At 37.1% G+C, this 16,676-nt stretch overlaps 2 protein-coding genes across 3 annotated transcripts; both read left to right on the top strand.

Moving 5' to 3' along the window:
* The first annotated feature begins 2,728 nt into the window (after positions 1 to 2,728).
* Positions 2,729 to 5,491, top strand: LOC131315616 (probable 6-phosphogluconolactonase 4, chloroplastic). Its single transcript, XM_058344783.1, has 3 exons — positions 2,729 to 2,997; positions 3,963 to 4,098; positions 4,854 to 5,491. The coding sequence occupies exons 1-3, from the start codon at positions 2,777 to 2,779 to the stop codon at positions 5,358 to 5,360; spliced, it is 864 nt and encodes a 287-aa protein (XP_058200766.1). The 5' UTR covers positions 2,729 to 2,776; the 3' UTR covers positions 5,361 to 5,491.
* On the top strand, positions 2,740 to 15,219 carry LOC131315603 (probable 6-phosphogluconolactonase 4, chloroplastic). Of its 2 annotated transcripts, XM_058344769.1 has the most exons (4): positions 2,740 to 2,768; positions 10,669 to 10,896; positions 12,104 to 12,239; positions 14,630 to 15,219. In XM_058344769.1, exons 2-4 carry the CDS (start codon positions 10,679 to 10,681, stop codon positions 15,143 to 15,145), a joined length of 870 nt encoding a protein of 289 aa, XP_058200752.1. In that variant the 5' UTR covers positions 2,740 to 2,768; positions 10,669 to 10,678; the 3' UTR covers positions 15,146 to 15,219. The 2 variants fall into 2 exon arrangements, with proteins under 2 accessions (XP_058200752.1, XP_058200747.1); XM_058344764.1 differs by lacking the exon at positions 2,740 to 2,768 and having other exon boundaries at positions 10,518 to 10,896.
* Positions 15,220 to 16,676: the final 1,457 nt, after the last annotated feature.

Below are 16,676 nucleotides of genomic sequence, written 5' to 3' on the forward strand. Positions count from 1 at the left end.
CAAATGTTAAGACATTAATGCCCTAATGTATAATAACCATATTATCCCATATAATTACTACACACAATCCATAACAAGAAAAACCTGATTCCACTAATGAATAAGTTGTTAGTTGTTCACACTTATCAATAAGTGTTGATTATTGATTAGTGTGAACAAAATGTAATTTCGGTTGTTTATTGTGAGCGAAATAGTGTAAATAAGTTATTGATTAGTGTGAACAAAATGCTAAAATGTAAAACTTGTTGATTAGTGTAAACAACATGCAATTTTGACACAAATTGTTTACCAAAAAAATTAGTGGAAGCGGCCCCCTAAAGACAACCCACCACACCCCATACAACCCATCTTCCTCTTCCTCCCTCCTACACACACCCTCCTTCCTACTCCTCCTCCTCCTAAAACCCTACTACACTCAAACCCTACTACAATCCACTCTCCTCTGTCATTCCTGATCCTCCTTCCTCATCATCTCTCTCAATGGAAAACAAATTCATTCAATGGAAGGTTCCACTCCGTATACGTCTTCGATGTCTTTGTGTTTGTTGTCCAGACATTTATAGATGTTCAATGTTGAAAAACGTAACTTTTTATAGACCTTAATATCCAAAATTTTATAGAAATTAAAGTTCGGAAGTTCAAAACCGAAAATAATAAACAATAAAAAAATCGAATATTAACGTCTAAAATTTACCTCTATTTTCAGTAGCTATTATCCGAAATGAGATATAGAGAACAAGAATTAAATAACTTTTCTTTCTTTTTTTTGCGTTTTCTTGGTTCAGAAATTAAAAACCGAAAATAGTAAACTATTTCTAATAAGATTGTTTGAAATGTTTTACTTATTTCAGATATTAATGTCCGAAATTTATCACCATTTTCAAAAATTAAAATCCAAACGAAATCCAGAGAGCAAGAAGCAACAAAACTATTTTTTTTTGGGTTTTGTTGGTTCGGAAGCTAAATACCAAAAGAAGTGAAATATTTTGAGGTGTCGCACTGGTGGGTCGGTTGTTGATGGTGTGGGTCTCTGTGTGTGTGTGAGAGAGAGAGAGAGAGAGAGAGAGAGGAATGTGCTGGTGGAGAGGAGAGGTGCGGTGCTGGTGCTAGTGGGTCGGAGTAGGACGGTCGGTGGTGGTGTGGGAGATGGGGAGATGAGTGATTTGAATCTCTTTTGTTTTTTAATTAACTGTTAGGGCATTTCAAGAATAATAGAGTGTATTTTCGGAAGGAAAATAGATTTATGAGAATAAGGGCGTCACTTTTTGGAATTTTGTTAGGTTGTATTTAGAAAATTTGTGGGTTTCAAAAATTGTAGTGGGTTGTATGAAGGAAATGAGTTGTATAAAGAAAAAGAAAGGTTGCAAATAGAATTCGCTAATGATTTGTTTAAGTCCATTTTCATGTCCAGATTTCACCAACTTGAGAAAAAGTGAAGTCCCTTGGTTGTAATACAAATTTGGCTCCCTCAAATTATTTGATCATAATCTGAATATTCAATGTGAATATGGAGAGTTTCATGCCGATTTATTAGGGAAATTGATTTTCACACTCCTTTTTTAGCTATCCACACACTTTTTTTTTGTCTTTATCCACTTGAATTTACTATCTTGCTCTTTATTCAATATACTTCTTACACTACTCTTTAATCTAAATAAGAATCATTAAAGAAGCCTTATCATTATTATTTTTTTATTATGAATCATTTAACTTAGTCATATTCTTTAGAGGTAGTTAGGAGGTAGGAGTAATTAAGAGTTTTTTTTTCTTTATTTTGATTGGCTGGTTCTTCTTTATGGTTTTAAATTAGTCCATTTCATTTTATATTAATGAGCTTAAACTCAAGCTCAAGCTTGAAAACTCGAAACTTTACAAAATTAAGCTCGCTCGAGATTGATTTGCATATTTCACAAGCTAAGCTTATCACGAATACAAAATTTCAAGTTTGAGCCAAGCTTGAATAATTAGTCTCAAAAAGTTCTTTAGCTCAAGCCAAACTTGAACACATGTAACAAGGAGTCAAGCCAAGCTTGAACAATGTTGTGTTTGGCTTGTCTGGCTCGATTAGCACCTTTAGGGGCTCACTATTAATTGTGCATATCTCATAAAATATGTGGTGGACAAGGGTATTAGGACACCACATTGCAGCAGCCCAAGGCCAATGAATGATAAAATCAATATTTTACACATATTGATATGAAGTTACTTTCATGCATCTCTCCTAATGAATGTGACGTTACTAGATTTTTTTTGTAATGAATGTGACAGCATTTCATTGGTGTTTGGAAAATAACGACTCATCCGATGACTAATATTCAGAATTTACTTTTCTTTTGAAAAGAAATAGTTAATACTCCCTCCGTTCTTTTTTAAATGTCCCGCTTCGTAACTCCAACTTATTAAAAAAACATCATCATTACACCTTTCACATTAACTTTTACCTCCACTTTTCCTATTTACCCTCTATGGAGGCATCATCATTACACTTTTACTTACTAACTTTTCAAAATCAAATCTACTTTTAGGGGCAAAATGAAAAATGTACTAACTTTTATCCGCTAACTTTACAAAATGGATACTTAATAAGGGACAGCCCAAAATACTGGACTTTAAAAAGGGAACAGAGGGAGTATTGACTTTTAACTCAATAAGAAGCCGAAGTTAGAAGTTTATTGGTTTAACTCTCCTTTTATTAATATTCCTCCTGCTGCTCATATTCCCATCTTCTATTCCTTTTCCCTTGAAACCAAACAGAGGAAGTTAAAAGGGTGTCGTGATGGTTTCGCACTTCACGCTCTCTTTTGCCCTCACTCTCGTCTTATTCGGTATCATGTCCGGAATGTCGACGGCGAAGGGGGTGGTGAATGTGCAGGCCACGGAGAAGGAGGTGGCCGAGGCCGTGGCAGAATACGTCGCTAATCTATCGAGTAAATTTGCCCAAGAGAGAGGCATTTTCACAGTTGTTGTGGGTGCAGGTAGTGTAATACACACACTTAGGTAACAAACTACTCCCACTACAATCGCTTATGTTTCTTCTTATTGTTATTTTGTTATGATAACCGGATGTTCGAGTCAGTTTGCGCACATCTCGACTATTTTTCGACGTCCTAAAGTTAATGACTAATTACTATAACTAATACTACTACTATTAACATCTTAAGTTTTCCAATAGCAACATGAACTATTAGCGCGAATAATTTATTTATTTTCTGAGCGAATCTGGACCGTCCATTACAACAATTAATGGACTGATAGCGATCGGTTGGGTAAAGAGTTTTGCACAACCGTTGTGTGTGTAGTATTTTTGGTGAAAAATCAACCACCAAGAAGAATATATTGATGAAATATCTAACTGGAATTTTTCACCCTAGTGATAGTCGTGATTGGTTTCACAATTCGACAACTAGAAATATACGGATGGGTAAATTGGTCCCGGTAAGGGCTATTATATATGGGCTCTTCTCAAGTTCACTTTGATAATGACAATTGTTCAGATTTTAGCACTTGCCAAGAAATCTAATTGTATTTCAAGAAAAAATATCGAAGAAATTTAAATCAATTTCAGACTACTTTTATTTTGAATTAATGAATTATATGGATTTGCTAAGCGCGTTATTGTTCCACATGCATTAATTTATCACATGTGTTTCGAAATCGTTTTAATCAAAATCTAACGGACACCATTTCTATGACCGGATCGAGAGAAGATCCCTCTGCTTCTTTTCAGAACTAGATTTTCTCCGGTTCTTAATTTGAATCCAAGGAGACAATTCAAATTTAGGCAAATTTAAACCATTGTTTATCTCGATGTACGGTCATCTCAAAGTATGATTCAGATTTAGACTGTTTCTTCTTGTCTAAATTAAGGGCCAGAGAGGATCCAATCCCTTCTTTTCCAATACTTTTGCATGCGTTACCAAGAACGAATAGTAATGGAAGTCGCAAAATTTCTACTATTTCAGGAAATTGGTTGAAGAGCCTTACAGTAAATCAGTAGATTGGTCGAAATGGCAGGTGTTTTGGGTGGATGAGAGAATGGTTCCACTGACTGATAAAGAAAGCAATTACAAACTTGCCTATGATGGTTTTCTCTCCAAAGTAAGTAAAACAGTTGTTTGATACTTTTTTGTTTTTGTTTTTAGGGAGTAATTTTTGTTTTTGTTTTTGTCATAATTATGAAAAGCTGAACGAGTTCAACTTCTTTGCTCAAAATTTAATTAATCGGATATCGGTAACTACATGGTGAAATAAAACTTAAGAATCATGGTGGTGGTTCGTTTCTTTCAGAACAAATATACTATGACAAATGAGTTATCCACGTGTGATGAAGTTAGATTTTCTTCAGGGGTTTAGGCTGTTTTATTGTCCAACTCTTCAACGTGAAGTGAACAATTCAAATCAATTTTTTGAGCTATCAAAATGACATCCGTAGTGAATTTGGATCTGGATTCTCTCTAGTTCACATCACGATTGTCCATTAGTCTAATAGAAGAGTTTTTGAACAAATCTCAACTATTCATTGCAGCAAGTGGACGGGTCTATACATAGATTGTTTCGTCGAGTCCAAATGTTGGTCGGAGGAGAGGATGCGGATCCAATGAACTCGCAGCACAGCATGAATCCCATCTCTTATTTTTGTGTGTGCAAATTTTGGGTTCTATCTTCTTTGTCTCAAAGACCTCTATGCTTCTGTGCCGGGGGTTATCCGACAGTTGGATTATGTTTTCTTTTTTTTATGTTTTAAATTCAACGATCGAAAATCCCTCGACACAGAGATACATGAGTTTTTGGCACAGAATATCTTGCCTCACAAATTTTCCGGTGGTTAATGACTTATCTTAAGTTTTGAACAGGTACCCATTCCCCCTACTAACATCCACGCCGTCAATGTCACACTACCGGCGCCCGCCGCAGCAGAAGCCTATCAAACCCTCATCAAAACCCTAGTCGACAACAAAACCATAGACTCCTCCAGTTCCAGTGGGTCCCCGAGATTCGACCTCATGTTACTCAGCATGGGCCCCGACGGCCACGTGGCGTCTCTATTCCCAGGCCACCCTCTCCTCAAGGAAAAGCAGCGGTGGGTCGCCGCCGTCGAGGACGCGCCATTCCTGCCCAGGGAGAGGGTCACCTTCACATTTCCGGTGATCAACTCCGCAGCGAATTTCGCGTTTATGATAACCGCCAGCGATTTGCCGGAGTGGGTTAAGGCGATGCTGGCTGATAAGGTGGAGAAGGCGGTGAACGGCCGCGGCTGTGGTGAGGGGGAGGGTTTGTTGCTGCCGGTTGAGATGGTGAAACCGAGAGGGGAGATGAGGTGGTTTTTGGACAAGTCAACTGCTGCGAAGATTGAGGGCTGAGAGTAATTATTTGGATGGAAATAAATTTCGGATTTTAATTTTCACGCTCTTTTTTTACTGATATCGCTCAACTTTATTCATGAAGTCACATTAAAAATGGAGCGCGAACATCAATTGCCACGAGCATTTCTTTTCCTGCCACGACCCTTTATTGCACTCATGGTGAGAGTGACGCTTTTGTTCTCTTTTCCAAAGTAGTCAGTCCATACTACAATTAATTATCAGTAATCCCCTTTCATGAATTAACTTTCCCGAATTGTCACCTGAGTATATATACAATATAAAAACTAAGGGTACACTACAGCAAATGCAATCGAAACTAATATCATCGAAATTGTTCAAATTGTTAAGCATGTTCTAAAAGTTTTTTGTAAAAAAATCAGCTGATTCGATTATGGGTAAGGGCTTAATCAATTTTTTTCCTTGCATTTGTTAGGAGAAAAATTGAATCAATTGATTAAGCCCCTTACCCATATGTGACTGGGTTGATTTCTTGGAAGGGCAATTAGAATAATATTTCAAGCAAATTGAACGACTATGATTAATAGTGTATGACTCCAAAATGAATCTTATGTAATTTGGTGTATAATTGGAGGATGACACTAAATCATGTATCCATAGTCGGGTAAAGACAAATATAATTCCAAACGGACGGCTTTTTTAGATTCTATTCTTTTCAATTTCGTGTCATACTGTATTTTTCATTTTCAAAAAAAATTAACAAAAGTAAGGCATTATAATAAAGAGAAACAAAATTTAAAAACAAAGTTAGAGGTTAGAACACTGTAAAGCAAGAAAAAAAATGGAACAGGGAGAATGACGGGTTTTGTTTAGGATTTCTAAGGCCCAGCTTTTGACCAAAGAGGACAAAATAGTCACTTTGACCTCGAGTGCATTAAATGGTCGTGGCAGGAAAAGAAATGGTCGTGGCAGGAAAAGAAATGCTCGTGGCATTATCGGTTCCCTTAATAAAAATGGAAACAAAAATAGATCTCAGGCGGACTCTTGTTTGCATGAAGATTACGTAATTAGAGGGGGGAAATCTCAGGGCTTTTTTCGTTTGGAGCTTTAAAGCTTCTGCGGCATGGTTCCTAATATATTTTCTTTATCTATCTTTCTCCAATTAAATTTCCTTCAAAACTCTAAATGAACAAGGTCTCAGTATTCTTTGAGGAGGCTTTTTGGACTTTTTTTTAAAAATTTGTTTAAAAAAAATTGGGTTTCGGCTATAATTTTTTTATTAAATTTTTTGATTTCTCTTGTCAAAACGAATCAACAACCCATCAAATTTTGACGCAAAAATAACAAATGCATATTTTTAATAAGGACAAAATAAAAGGCCAAATGCTTTTTTAGGAAAACTTAATTAGCTAGGCAAATGATTAACGTATGTAAATAGAAAGGAAAATAAGTTTTCATAGTCTTATCAATGTGAAGTAAATTAATTTTGGGTGTATTTGGCCTAAATTAAAAAAAAAAATTTAAAACATTGGGTATTGTTGAGTCTCTACATATTTAAGAGACGGGTTTGCGAAGATAAAATATGATGATTCGGATTATTGGTGCCTATCCCTTTTTCCTGAAATTGAACTATCAAGATTTTAAATTGAGAGAAAAATTTCATGGTATGATTTTCCAATCAAATGCAGTTCACAAAATAGGAAAGATCGAAATGACAGAATTTTTTTTTGGTGTCACTCATCTGAAAAGGCGTATGGCATGAGTATTTTAAAACCATCTTACAACTTACAAGCAAAAAGTCCAGAGCCATCACACCAAAATGCGGTTGTTGCGCACAACGTGTGGGGCCCCCTTCGGATCCCACATGGATGATTCAAGTCGTTCAATAATTTTAAAAAAAACGAGTGGGTATCACGAAAAATCATGATCAATCGGATATGTGTAGGTGCTCGATCCAATCTTCTCTTTTTTGAAAAATCGGAAAAAAATGGAAAGATTGCGTTTTCCGATTTTTCAAAAATATATGAAGATTGGATCAAGCACCCACACATATCGGATTGAGATGATTTTCCAATATGTCCACTCGGTTTTTTTTTTAAAAAAAACTTATTGAACGGATCAGATCATTCGTGCGGGATTCCGGAGTGGACCCCACACACCATGCATTTTGATGCGGTGGCTGTAGCGCTGTTCATCTTACAAGGACTATTTAGATCAAGTTTTCCTTAGTTTATCTGCCATGACCTCCAAACTAATCATATAGGCAAAAGCTACGAAATTCTGTTGGATACAACATTTTTTTGGGTGCATGTGTGTGGAAGTCCCACTCCATATAAGAGAAGTGCGCAAATAACCGTTGTTTTGTTATTTAACTCGTTCGACTTATGGTGTTTGAAAAATTCAAACTATTAGCAATCGGCTTGTAATCAGCTCGATTAAAGCCTGTTTTGAGATCGGTTTCACATTTTCTACAAGCCAAGCTCAAACATAATTTCATGGAAAAGTCTTCAATACACATCCCTTTAACGTGTGTACCATATGCACCTATTGTGTGGTTCATATTGTGCCACCTCATAAAAAATTACTTGTAGGAATTGTCATTCATAACATTTTATTTCGTATCGTAACTTTTATACTAAAAATTCGTAACTTTTTAGCAATAGATTAATAACATTTTGGGAATCATAACATTTTGGTGTGTTTCAATGAGGGTGCATATGATACACACTCAAATAAGCGGTATGTATTATAGAACTTTCCTAATTTCAAAGCTCGTTAAATTTTTAAACCAAAGGTTTTTTCTTGATAATTAACGAGCGGTTCTATTCTATTGATCCTAGTCTAGAGAGCGGGACTGGGGCTTGAGCCCGCGCAGATGTCGTGGAACACAAGATTGCTAGCACTTGAGCTGGCATGCAATATAGACTTTTTTACGTACATGGCTATGGTGTGCAAGAGGTAGGATGTGCACTTGTTTACTTTACGTCCCAATCAAGTGAGAAATCCCTTTTCCAAACTGTGAAATAAAAACGCGGACGATGCTATTTGCAACTCGTTTTTTTCTTTCATGCAACCCATGCACTAAGATTTTTCAAATGTTAAGACATTAATGACCTCATGTAAAATAACCATAGTATCCCCTGTAATTACTACCTAATACAACCCACCACACCCCATACAAGATCTAGAGCAGCAAGAAGTCATAAGATAACTAATTTATTTTTTGGGTTTATTTTGTTCGGAAGTTAAAAACCGAAAATAGTAAACTATTTCGGATATTATTGTTCGAAATGTTTTACTTATTTTAAATATTAATGTCCGAAATTTATCACCATTTTCAAAAATTAAAATATGAACGAGAACCAGAGAGCAAGAAGCAACAAAACTAATTTTTTTTGGGTTTTGTTGGTTCGGAAGTTAAAAACCGAAAGAAGTGAAATATTTTGAGGTGCGGTGCTGGTGGGTCGGTCGCTGGTGGTGTGTGGGAGTAGAGAGAGAGAGAGAGAGAGAGAGAGAGAGAGAGGGGGGGGGGGTGGTGGGGGGGGGGGGGGGGGTGGGTGGTGGCGGTGGTGGGGGTGGGTGGTGGATAGAGAGACGATCAAGGGAGATGTGTTGGTGGAGGGAGAGGTGCGGTGCTGGTGGGTCGGACGATTGAGGGAGATGTGCTGGACGGTCGGTGGTGGTGTGGGATGGAGATGGGGAGATGAGTGATTTGAATCTCTCTTTTTAATTAACTGTTAGGGCACTTTAGGAATAATAGGGGGTATTTTCGGAAGAAAAATAATTTTTTGAGAATAAGGGCATCCTAAGGGCATATTGGGTACTTTTTGGAATTTTGTTAGGTTTTATTTAGAAATTTTTGGTTTTCAAAAAGTATTGTGGTTTGTATGAAGAAAAAAAGGTTGCAAATAGAATCGTCCGAAATCACTAATGATTTGTTTCCCAAGTCCATTTTCATGTCCAGATTTCACCAACTTGAGAAAAAGTGAAGTCCCTTGGTTGTAATACAAATTTTGCTCCCTGACAACAATGACTCAAATTATTTGATCAATAATCTAGATTCAATGTGAATACAGAGAGCTTCATTTACCGATTCATTAGATATACGATGTAGAAAAAAATGAATCCATGGATAGATTTCGCTTAAAAGTTTGTCTTTACTCTACTTTTTCTATATTTTGGCCTAATTTTCTTTAACTCTTTTGGAAGAACTGAGCTTCTATGCAGTCTGAGGTTAGATTGCAAAAAGGAGTTCGAGTAAATTCAGTCATCCTTAAGTGTTTTTTTTGCCCCTCTTTCCGTGAAGATTCAATTTTTTTGTAAAGAATTTTTTAAATTCTGGACTATTGGTTACCGAGTTGCAAGCGTGGTCCTTTTTGGAAAGTAATGGAAGTTGTAACAGGGAAGTGAAAAATTTTGGGCTCTTATTTTAGAAAGAAGACCAACAACAAATAATAAGCAAAAATAGTCCATGCATTATAGTATATTTCTGCCAATTATTTTAAAGAAAACAGGTTTTCGTTCTTTTTAAGACAAATCGGCAAAGTAAAATTCTTTGACCAAAATAGGGTTTTTTTATATTTACTAAAATCATTTTTTGGGGATAAAATTAGCAAATAAGCAAACTGAACCAAACAGCGGATCAGATCCTCTAATAGCCACATATTCATGTCCGCGTAATCAAATGCATGTATTATTAGCAATATGATTAGGTCTTTCAAATTTGTGTATTTTCGCGATTGAATTGATATTGCGTGAATTGAGGCATAAGAACAGGATAAGAGGCAGGGGATCATCAGCTGGAAAAATTATACAATGGCCACGTGGCGTCCCAACACTCTTTTTCACCACATATTTATGTGGGGTTCAGTATTAAATGTATGTACCCAAGACCATTGAAAAATTAATCAATATCTCACACATATTGATGTGAAATTGCTTTCATTTTCTCTTCTAATGAATGTTACGTTACTTGAATTTTTTTTTTTTTACTATAATGAATGTGACAATATTTTCATTGGTGTTTGGAAAATAACGATTCATCCGATGAAAAAATTCAAAATATACTTTTCCTTTGAATTTTTTTTTTTTTTTGGAAAAAATAGTTAATATTGACTTTTAACCAAATAAGAAGCCGAAGTTAGAAGTTTATCGGTTTAACTCTCCTTTTATTAATACTCACTCTCCTTTTTCCGTAAATAATGGCAGAGAGAAATTTAATTTAATTTAATTTCTCACCAAATTATAGTACCAAATCTGGAAAATGGGACAAGATATATCCTCTTGCTGCTCATATTCCCATCTTCCATTCCTTTTTCCTTGAACTCAAACAGAGGAAGTTAAAAAGGGTGTTGTGAATGCTTTCGCGCTTCGCGCTCTCTTTCGCTCTTGCTCTCGTATTATCTGGTACGTCCGGAATGTCGACGGCAAAGGAGGTGGTGGATGTGCAGGATACGGAGGAGGAAGTGGCTGCGGCCGTGGCGGAGTACGTCGCTAATCTATCGAGTAAATTTGCCCAAGAGAGAGGCATTTTCACAGTTGTTGTGGCTGGAGGTACTCTAATACACACACTCAGGTAACAAACTACTCCCACTACAGTAGCTTATGTTTCTTATAAATATTAGTATTATGTTTTGATAGCCGGATGTCCGGCCGGGTCAGTCTGTGCACACCTCAATTGACTATTTTCGAGCGGCTAAAGTTAACGATTATTTTAATTATTACTACTACTCTATTATTATCTTAAGTTTTCCAAGAGCAACGCGACAAATGAAAATTTTTATTTTATTTTTCAACCGTTTGATCACTGGATACTCAGCTGAGAAGAATATACTGATGAATATCTAATTAACTGGATTTTTTCACCCTGGTGATCATAGTCGTGATTGGTTTCACAATTCGACAATTAGAAATACATCGATGGGTAAATTGGCCCTGGTGAGGGCTGAGATGGGCTCCTCCCGAGTTCACTTTGATGATGGAAATCGCTCAAATTTTAGAATACCAACTTTAATTGTATTTCAAGAAACATATCGAAGAAATTTCGATCGATTTCAGACTACTTTTATTCTGAATTAATGAATTATATGGATTTGCTAAGCGCGTTCTTGTTCCACATTTACTGCATATCTTCCGAAATTGTAGTAATCGAAATCCACCATTTATGGGACTGGATCGAGAATTAAGATCCCTTGGTTTCTTTTCCAGAATTGGATTTTCTCTCCTTTTTTTTTATTAAATTTTTTTTTGATCGGGATTTTCTTCGGTCCTTAATTTGGATGGAAGGAAATAGTTCAAATCCGGGCAAATCTTAATTTGGTTTTTCTCAATTTATGGTCCTCTCAATGTAAGGTTCAGATTTAGACTGTTTTCTCTTGCCTAAATTAAGGGCCAGAGAGAATCAATTGAGACTATCGGTTGACCAATACTCTTGCATCTTATTAGGAGGTCACGAGTTCGAATATCTCTACTTGCATGTGGGTGCTTTTCTCTTAGAGTGGTTTTTCATTTCTTTCTTTGTTTCTAATCTATAATAGGCTTATTTCTTGTATTCGTTGATTTGTTGAGTTAGGTTGTCTCGTAAACTCTCACAATTACTATAGTGTTCCGAATTTGTACACTGTACTCCATATATGATGAAATAATTTCTTCTATCGATTGAAAAAAAAAAAAAAAAGAGGACGGGAGAGGATCCTATCCGATCCCTTATTTTCCAATACTTTTCCGTTACCAAGAATGAAGGGATAGTAACGGACGTTGTAGTAATAAAATGTGTATTTCAGGAAGTTGGTTGAAGAGCCGTACAGTAAGTCGGTAGATTGGTGGAAATGGCAAGTGTTTTGGGTGGACGAGAGAATGGTTCCACTGACTGATAAAGATAGCAATTATAAACTCGCCTACGATGGTTTTCTCTCCAAGGTAAATAAGACAATTGTTTGATATACGTTTTTTTTATTTTAGTAAATTTTGGTCTTAAAGAAATAAAGATAGACAAATCAAAACACATTGTCCGGACCCCTGCGCTTCTGTTTGTGACCGTGGCATTACTCAGTTAGAAAGTTTAAACACCAAAATGATGATTTCACATCAATGGTGCAGCTATTCAAGACCTAGTGGGCCCTGAAAGTTTCTCCATTGAAGCAAGTTTCACCGTTAGACATTGACATTTTAATCTAAGTGGGCATTCTTTTATTAATGATGCTAGTACCACATCCAAATTCATACTCAAACACATACCCACCACTCACATGAGTAGTGGGTCCCACACATACTACACACTCTAGTATGTGTATGGAGCCCACTACTCATGTGAGTGTGGGTGTGTCACTAGAATTATTGTTCTTTTATTTGAATAATTAATACTTCCTCCGTCCTTTTTTTAAAGTCCAGTATTTCATTTTGGATGATCCCTTAAAAAATGTCCATTTTGTAAAGTTTGTGGGTAAAAATTTGTATATTTTCTATTCTACTCCTAAAAGTATATTCCATTTTGAAAAGTTAGTGAGTAAATGTACAATGATAATGTCTCCATAGAGGGTAAGTAGAGAAAGTGGAGCTAAAAGTTGACGTGAAAGGTGTAATGATGATGTTTTCTTAATAAGTTGGAGTGACGAAACAAGACACTTAAAAAGAGACGGAAGGAGTAATATTATACTCCAAACAAATGCGGACTCAGGGATCCTGCTGGCACTCTGTATTGCACGTCACAACCGTCCAAACGAGCTATCAACGGTCCAAATTTAAAAATAAACTATTCACGCGAAAAAATTATTTTAAATCAAGATCGTTAAAAATACTCTTGAAAAGCTGTGATTTGCATTCCAACGAATGCATCTGTGCTGAAACTGTTATACGTACGCGAGCATTATAAAATGATAAGGAGCACACACATATCGTTTAGTTTCCAATACATCGCAATTCAGAATTTGTGCATGTAACTTTGTCTTCGTACGGCCCAAAGGATCCAAACCAGTGTTCATTCGGAGTCCGAAAATTCAATCGAAATCCTTCGCGTTGTAAAGCTTCAAAATTTAATTCATCGGATATCGAAAACTACTACATGATGAAATAACACTTAAGAATCATAGTGGTCGTTTACTCATTTATTTCTTTGAGAACAATATACTATGACAAATGAATTATCAACTGTGATCGATGAAGTTAGATTTTCTTTAGGTTTAGGGTGGTTTTTACTTGTCCAGCTTTCAACATGACTTGAACAATTTGGATCAAATTTTTGATCTAGCAAACTGACACTTATTTTGAACTCGGGTTTAGCTCCTCTCCGGTTCACATCACGACCGTCCATTGGTATAATAGAAGAATTTTTGAACAAATCTGAATCATTCACTACAACAAATGGATGGAGCTATGTACGGATTGTCTCGTCCACTCCAAATGTTGGACCGGAGAGGATGCGGATCCCATGAACTCGCAGCGCAGCATAGCACAACACGAATCCATTTCTTACTGAGCCAGAGGCGGCTCCATGTGTGTCATTCCATGGTCAACTGACCACCCAAAAAAAAAAATTCCCTTTAGAATACATGTAAAAATTTTGGACTAGACTTACTTTGAACACTCAATCCAAATGTTAATGAACACGTACCCACACCAAAAATAGCCCACAAATTAATCCACTTAATTAAATTGAAAGCAATCTGCGCAATCGAATTGGAGATTAATGAATGAATGATTGCTTAATTACTTATATAGAGAGTGATGTATTTGATACTGTTGATAACGAAGATATCATGCAACAGTTTCAAAATATGAAAACTCGTCGAGCACAATTGTAGTAGCTTATATACTTTGCTATTTTTGGGTCGCATTTTAGATATTATGTATAGCTTCACCTAAGCGCGTCCGCACTCAGCAAAGTGCAAACGTCCCCTTTTCCGATCGGATTTCGATGACCTGAGCCGCTCAATGTGATTTTAAGGATCCTCGCGTAAAATCAACAATAAAAAAGACTGAGAAGAGCTTCATCCAAGAAGTTTTTTATTGAACGGTTAAAAAAAACTGCTCGAATGGAGCCTTTTTCGGTCATTTTTTTTGCCGATTTCCCATGAGTATTTTTAAAATTACGTTCTGAACTCATTGAGCGGTTCGGATCATCGAAATTCAATCGGGAAATATGAAGTCCTTAGTTAAGCTAAGTAAGGACTCCCTTGTAAGAAGGAGATTGATTATGTATAACTTTTTGTTTATATATAGTTGTGATTTCTCAAGATAGTATAGTGTAATTTCTGAACACCCTTAGAAGAATTTCTGGAGCCGCCACTGTACTGAGCTTTAGTTTTGAACAGGTACCCATTCCCCCTACTAACATCCACGCCGTCAACGTCACACTACCGGCGGCCGCCGCAGCAGAAGCCTACCAAACCCTCATCAAAACCCTAGTCGACAACAAAACCATAGACTTCTCCAGTTCCAGTGGGTCCCCAAGATTCGACCTCATGTTACTCGGCATGGGCCGCGACGGCCACGTGGCGTCCCTATTCCCAGGCCACCCTCTCCTCAAGGAAAAGCAGCGGTGGGTCGCCGCCGTCGAGGACTCGCCATTCCCGCCCAAGGACAGGGTCACCTTCACACTTCCGGTGATCAACTCCGCCGCGAATTTCGCTTTCGTGATAACCGCCAGCGACTTGCCGGAGTGGGTTCAGGCGATGCTGGCTGAGAAGGTGGGGAAGGCGGTGAACGATGGTGGCTGTGGCGGTGGTGGTGGTGAGGGGGAGGGTTGTTTGCCGGTTGAGATGGTGAAACCGGGAGGGGAGATGAGGTGGTTTTTGGACAAGTCAACTGCTGCCAAGATTGAGGGCTGATAGTAATATCATATATTTCGATGGAAATAAATCTCAGTTTAATAAATAAAAATGAAAAACAAAATAGATCTCAGGTGGACTCTTGTTTGCATGAAGATTGCGTAATTAGAGGGGAAAAACCTCAGTATTCTGTGAGGTGGCTTTTTGGACCTTTTTTCTTGAATTTGTTTTAAAAAAATTGGGTTTCGGCCATAAATTTTAAATTTTTTAATTACTCTCGTCAAAACGAATTAAAAATTCAAAAAAATTGACGCAAAACTAACAAATGCGTATTTTTTAATAAAGACAAAATAAAAGGCCAGATGACTTTTTTGGGGAAACTTAGCTAGGCAAATGATTAACGTATGTAAATGGAAAGGAAAATAAGTTTTCATAGTCTTTTATTATGAACTAGTGTTTGCACGTGTCTGCGGTACTATCCACCCCAGCCCATGTTTACGGTACTACTCATCCCAATTGGAATTGAAATACCCTTTGAATTTTGATAATGGCTCAAAACATTATTTCAATTTTGGAATTGAAATACCTTTTAAATCTTGATAGTGGCTTAAAACATTATTTGAATTTTTAGGTAGCTACAAATTAACCCCCCCCCCCCCCCCCCCCCCCCTTTTTTTAACGGCAAAGAATGTAGTGGAGAAATTAGCAGCTCACGAAATTATGCAGAACGCCGTTCAAAAAGGGAAAAAAAAACCCCACAAAGTCTCTATAGCTCTACAAAACAGAAGAGAGCATTTAACAAATACATGGTGGGTAACAGAAAATACCTCTCCAGATTATGGAGGAAGTGTATACGAAATAGAAGAGAGCATTTTAACAAACAAATGGTGGGCAACAGAAAATACACCTCCCAATTTGATTTCCCCCGACGGAAGTGACTGTCAAGGAGGAGTGGATGGTCCCAGTGATCGGCAGTCCACTAGGGAAACCCCTTCCCCGAAGACAACCAACCCATAGGGGAGGAAATGTCTCGTAGAAAGGAAGGAAGCAAGGAGAATTGTTTTTTTCCTCTTAGACAACAGATGGCATTTATGTTAGAGCAGTGCTATGTGCACAGCAGCTTATACACAGCAGCTGTGCACAGATGCCATTTTCTCCCGGCTCGGGTCGCACAAAGATGATCGGAGCCGCTCATGTTGTTCTAAATATGTCGTTTAAGGTCTCTGTAAAAAATGAGTTTCGTTCGATATCGTTAGAGGCGTTAACAAAACACCCAAAATCACTACAGAATTTATGTATTCTGTAGTGATTTTGGGTGTTTTGTTAACGCCTCTAACGATATCGAACGAAGCTCATTTTTTACAAAGACCTTAAACGACATATTTAGAACAAAATGAGCGGCTCCGATCATCTTTGTGCGACCCGAGCCGGGAGAAAATGGCATCTGTGCACAGCTGCTGTGCACATAGCTTTTCTGTTTATGTTATATGATGGGCAAATATGGATACTTTCATAAAATGTGAAAAAATGCATCTCAACTCTTGGATCAAACAAATCTGAGCCGTTGCAACAATTTATCCCCACATCCTTC

Source organism: Rhododendron vialii, chromosome 1a (genome assembly GCF_030253575.1).
Source record: "Rhododendron vialii isolate Sample 1 chromosome 1a, ASM3025357v1".
NCBI classification, from domain to species: Eukaryota; Viridiplantae; Streptophyta; class Magnoliopsida; order Ericales; family Ericaceae; genus Rhododendron; species Rhododendron vialii.

Coding starts and splice junctions, on each gene's coding strand:
- LOC131315616 (XM_058344783.1), top strand. CDS start 2,777: ATGGTTTCGCACTTCACGCTCTCTTTTGCCCTCACTCTCGTCTTATTC. Junction 2,998..3,962: donor AGTGTAATACACACACTTAG/GTAACAAACTAC, acceptor CTACTATTTCAG/GAAATTGGTTGAAGAGCCTT. Junction 4,099..4,853: donor ATGATGGTTTTCTCTCCAAA/GTAAGTAAAACA, acceptor AGTTTTGAACAG/GTACCCATTCCCCCTACTAA.
- LOC131315603 (XM_058344769.1), top strand. CDS start 10,679: ATGCTTTCGCGCTTCGCGCTCTCTTTCGCTCTTGCTCTCGTATTATCT. Junction 10,897..12,103: donor ACTCTAATACACACACTCAG/GTAACAAACTAC, acceptor TGTGTATTTCAG/GAAGTTGGTTGAAGAGCCGT. Junction 12,240..14,629: donor ACGATGGTTTTCTCTCCAAG/GTAAATAAGACA, acceptor AGTTTTGAACAG/GTACCCATTCCCCCTACTAA.